The sequence below is a fragment of the Dipteris shenzhenensis genome, chromosome 24 (genome assembly GCF_047967505.1).
Source record: "Dipteris shenzhenensis isolate YYH24624 ecotype China chromosome 24, Dip_SZ_1.0, whole genome shotgun sequence".
Taxonomy (NCBI): Eukaryota; Viridiplantae; Streptophyta; class Polypodiopsida; order Gleicheniales; family Dipteridaceae; genus Dipteris; species Dipteris shenzhenensis.
Genome location: NC_141619.1, coordinates 9,808,627 through 9,812,738, shown reverse-complemented (window position 1 = coordinate 9,812,738; position 4,112 = coordinate 9,808,627). Strand labels below are relative to the sequence as shown.

The 4,112-nt window shown below is 47.2% G+C and overlaps 1 protein-coding gene and 1 long non-coding RNA gene across 3 annotated transcripts; one reads left to right on the top strand and one right to left on the bottom strand.

Annotated features, from left to right (window-relative positions):
• Positions 1 to 614: 614 nt before the first annotated feature.
• On the bottom strand, positions 615 to 1,444 carry LOC147886194 (uncharacterized). Of its 2 annotated transcripts, none has more exons than XM_087395774.1 (2): positions 1,268 to 1,444; positions 615 to 1,148 (listed from the first exon to the last, which is right to left on the bottom strand). In XM_087395774.1, the coding sequence occupies exons 1-2, from the start codon at positions 1,373 to 1,375 to the stop codon at positions 759 to 761; spliced, it is 498 nt and encodes a 165-aa protein (XP_087251900.1). In that variant the 5' UTR covers positions 1,376 to 1,444; the 3' UTR covers positions 615 to 758. The 2 variants fall into 2 exon arrangements, with proteins under 2 accessions (XP_087251900.1, XP_087251901.1); XM_087395775.1 differs by having other exon boundaries at positions 1,271 to 1,444.
• Positions 1,445 to 2,966: 1,522 nt separating this feature from the next.
• LOC147886193 (uncharacterized) lies at positions 2,967 to 3,675 on the top strand. Its single transcript, XR_015543346.1, has 2 exons — positions 2,967 to 3,105; positions 3,257 to 3,675. It is a non-coding gene; the product is annotated as an uncharacterized LOC147886193 (long non-coding RNA).
• Positions 3,676 to 4,112: the final 437 nt, after the last annotated feature.

Sequence of the window (4,112 nt, the reverse complement as noted above, 5' to 3'; positions counted from 1 at the left end):
TGACCACATATAGAAATCTATAGCTAAAGGCCTCTTCTCCCTGATCATGAGTATGTTAGAGACAAAGAAAGATGAAGAGGAACTATGTAATGTAACACTCATATATATATGTATATATAAATATGACCACGAGCTAGGACAGTAGGCCCAACCTCAAAGACCTGAACTAGAGATTTGAGGATTAGAAGCCCAGTGCTCGAATCAATAAACCAAATCCTTGGAGCCACCTCGGGTCAGGCTTTCAGAAACACAAACAAATCATGCATTGTTATCATTGTGGGTGCTTAAGGTAGTGATAGTTCACATATTTTGTGCTTTTTAGAGCAGAAATTCTTTTGTGAACTTTACATATAATTGAAAAAAATTAATTGTGTTTTCCAAATTGCCATTTATGGAGATCATCCAACAAAAATATAGGCCACCTTTCTCTTTTGCGCATGCTTTACCACTATGCTAGAAGGCAACTGGTGCCCACATGCACTCTTGTTTCATGCCGCAGTCTTAGTGTTCAGCTGTTGAGTGTGTAGCTTGAATTACTTTATATGGCCCGTCCTGGTTGCAAACTAATAATCTTAACATAGTGTAGCACCAAACAAACACACCAAGGCATAGCATACAAAAGAGCACAAATTAACGTCGGTTCGCTGAAGGCAACAGTAGTGTCATGCTAAAGCATTACAGATCTCTCACAGGAAGTGAATGCCTGCGTAGGAGATCGAGGGAAATGTTATTGCTTCCGTGACGTGTGGCCCTTTACATCAAGCGACTTGCCGTATGATCTTGTTGTTGTGGTTTTTGGAGGTAGACGAAGAGCACTGGTCCACGGTGATGGCCGTCTGGGTGACCCAGGGGATGGACTCGAACCAGATGGTGAAGTCGCCGCTGGACAAGACTATGTAATCAGCAAGCCAGTCGTGTGGCCCGTCCATGTACAGCGTGAGGCTGCAGATGGCCGCCACGCAAGCACCGTTGCCCACGAAATTAAAGTGCTCGCCCTGCAGGAATGTGTAGCCCGAGCTGTCGCCCGGTCTCACCAGGTGAAGGGTGACGTTTTCCCCATCCGCATTGGCGAATGTTGCATAGGCTCCGCCATGGCTCTGCGAGTACGCTTCCGTGGAAGTGAGGGCGTCCACCGCATAGGCGCACGTCTGCAAATCAAAGCGCAAGAGATGGAAGCAGATCAAATATCATGAGAAGAGGAGGGCATGGAGAAGAAGAAGAAGAAGAAGAGGAACGAATGCAAGCCAAGGCAGTAAGTAATCAGTACGACGTCGTCGGACGAGGCGCTGGCACCTCCGGCTGCGAGGCCAAGAGCGAGCAAGGTGACTACGAGTAGGAGCTGGGGCGCGAGCGAGGAGGAGCTCAGTGCTGCCATATTCGAAATGTGTATGGGATGATACAGTAATATCTCAAGCAAGGAAAGGCGGAGGCGCTGCGGGCAATTTATAGTTTTCAAGCGGAGGATTCAGGAGGCTTCCACAGCCTACGACACACGCAGTACGCGAGGAAACGATCGAGCTCACCACGAGGGTCACGTGAGTGGTCGACAACGAACATATGGCTTTGGATCAGGATTCAGGCCCAGGGAATCTGTCGGTGCCTTTCCGTGCCCAATGCTTATCCAATGTGATTGCACAACACGAAAGTACCCAATGCTTACCCAATGTGATTGCACAACACGACAGGCTACAGCGCGCTAGCCTATCGATTGGCGAGCAACGATCAGAGCGCTCTAGGTTCAAATTTGAAGGTAATGGATTATGGAGCAAGCTTACTCACACTCGAGCCATTGTAATAGGAACACCTGCGTTCCTGCATTGCATTGTGAGGTAAACTTGAATTAGCTGGGAGACTATGACTCTCCTTCGAAATCAAGATTCGACCATATTGAATGGTCTCTGAAGACCGGAATTTGGCATCGACTAATCAATACGCGAGCAAGAAAGAGCAAGTGCCCACTGCCAAGAATACAATGGTCTCTGAAGAATTGAACTCGGCAGTCGGATCTATCAATCAATACTCGATCATCAACGAATCAGTGCCAAAAGTACTTGAATGGTTTGTCGTGTCTCGGAGGAAGTAAATTTTGGCATCGACTGAATTGGATAGGGCTCTCTTACTCCTAAAAAGTCTCCTTCAAAATCAATACTGGAGCCTCGAGTGATGGGTACTGCACTACTGCTACTGCAGTGACGCCGAACATTTTTGCCACAACGCTGATATTTCGTAGCTGTACAGGATATACCACACATATCCGGATAATTTCGGCTCACGAGTCACCACATATAGGGTCTACTCCGTCATTCGATCTTTCACGGTACTGCAGTCACGCCGAACGTTTTTGCCACAAGGCTCATATTTCGTAGCAGTGCACATGATCTCATCTCTCATTTTGGATATATCATATACGCGGGTAATTTCGCTTCATTCGATCATTTCGATCTTCGACGAGGGTCTACTCCTTCATTCGATCTTTCACTAGTTACTATAGGTTCTATCTCTCTGATTCGTCCGCATGCTCTGCCACCAACGTACTACTCTACGGGCGTCTGCCATCAGGACCGCAAAAGAGATCATCAATCGCCCAAAAATGCGATTGAGCGCCAGGCCGATGGCGGCAGGAGCACTCACGAGTCACGAGTCTAACGTGACTCGAGTCACGAGAACTAGGCGCGTGACGCGTGCGGCTCATCCTGAAGCCACCTTGTGTACGTGTATAATAAGTAGCTCCTCCTAGCTGGCTCTGCACCAACGTACTACTCTACGGGCGTCTGACATCAGGACCGCAAAAAAGATCATCACGTGCCCAAAATGCGATTGAGCGCCAGGCCGATGGCGGCAGGAGCACTCACGAGTCTAACGTGACTCGAGTCACGAGAACTAGGCGCGTGACGCGTGCGGCTCATCCTGAAGCCACCTTGTGTATGTGTATAATAAATAAGTAGCTCCTCCTGGCTGCGATGAGATCAATTCACCTCAGCTCTCAGCCCTCATTCGAACATTCAAATGGCTTCCTCCAATGTCCAGCTCCTCATCGCTGTCTTCGGCCTTCTCCTTTGTGCCTCCACCCTTTATCAGTCTCACGCTGCTTCTTCGGGGACCATGGTTTGAGCGAATAATCATTCCTTATAATCCTAGTGTTCTGCTTTCTCATGCTCATATGTTCGCGCAAAATCGATATCACGCTTTCCGATTTTCATTAACGTTAGTCCTCCGTGCTCCTTCACCAACATTGATTCGTGTCTTTACATAACAGAGCTGCGCATATTTCATCAAGGCCTATACCTCCAACGACAGTGGCGCGGGCAGTCACGGGGGAGCCTACGCAACCTTCAGAAACAGCAATGGCGACTGGGTGGAGGTCTACCTGAGGAGAACCAACAACCCTATGGAGTACAACTTCGTCGCTGGCGATGCCTTCTTCCTCCCTACCACGGGGCTTTGCGTGCAAGATATCTGCAGCCTCACCTTAGAGATGGACGGACCGCACTCTTGGCAACCCTTGTACGTGCTTGTAGACAATGGCTCCAGCACCATCACCTTCGAGGTAAACAGCGTCATCACGGAGACACCCGTGATCTTTGACCAGTGCAGCTCGACTAGTGCCGCCGCCAGATCTTTCTCTGCTTCTGCTGGGAGAACCCACCTGCGCCACTAGGTGCACATCGTGCTGTATGTATGAAGAAGCATGTAAAAGTTGCAGTGGCCAGCTTTCACACTTGTTGAAGGTTACTATGACAATAAGAGATCAAGTTGGCAGGATGGACTTATGGTACAAAATGCACAATCATAAAATATGATCTTTCTATAGGATCCTTAACTACAACAAGCTAAGGATCCAAGATTTTTGTCATCATTGGCAATATATTTTTAGGATTTTTTTAAATAAATGAAACAAACACACACACATAAACAAAAACCACACATCCAAATAATCATACTATAATGGACAAAAACCACACATACACAGAAGGCATCACACACACACACACACACATAGAATTCAATGTGCAAGCTCCTCATGGTCTTCATAAACCTACACATTGAGCATAAGAAAAAAAGTTAGTAACAATATTGATATATATTAGTATATCTAAGTAGACACATGCAAT

Coding starts and splice junctions, on each gene's coding strand:
- LOC147886194 (XM_087395774.1), bottom strand. CDS start 1,375: ATGGCAGCACTGAGCTCCTCCTCGCTCGCGCCCCAGCTCCTACTCGTA. Junction 1,149..1,267: donor GCGCCTCGTCCGACGACGTC/GTACTGATTACT, acceptor TTTGATTTGCAG/ACGTGCGCCTATGCGGTGGA.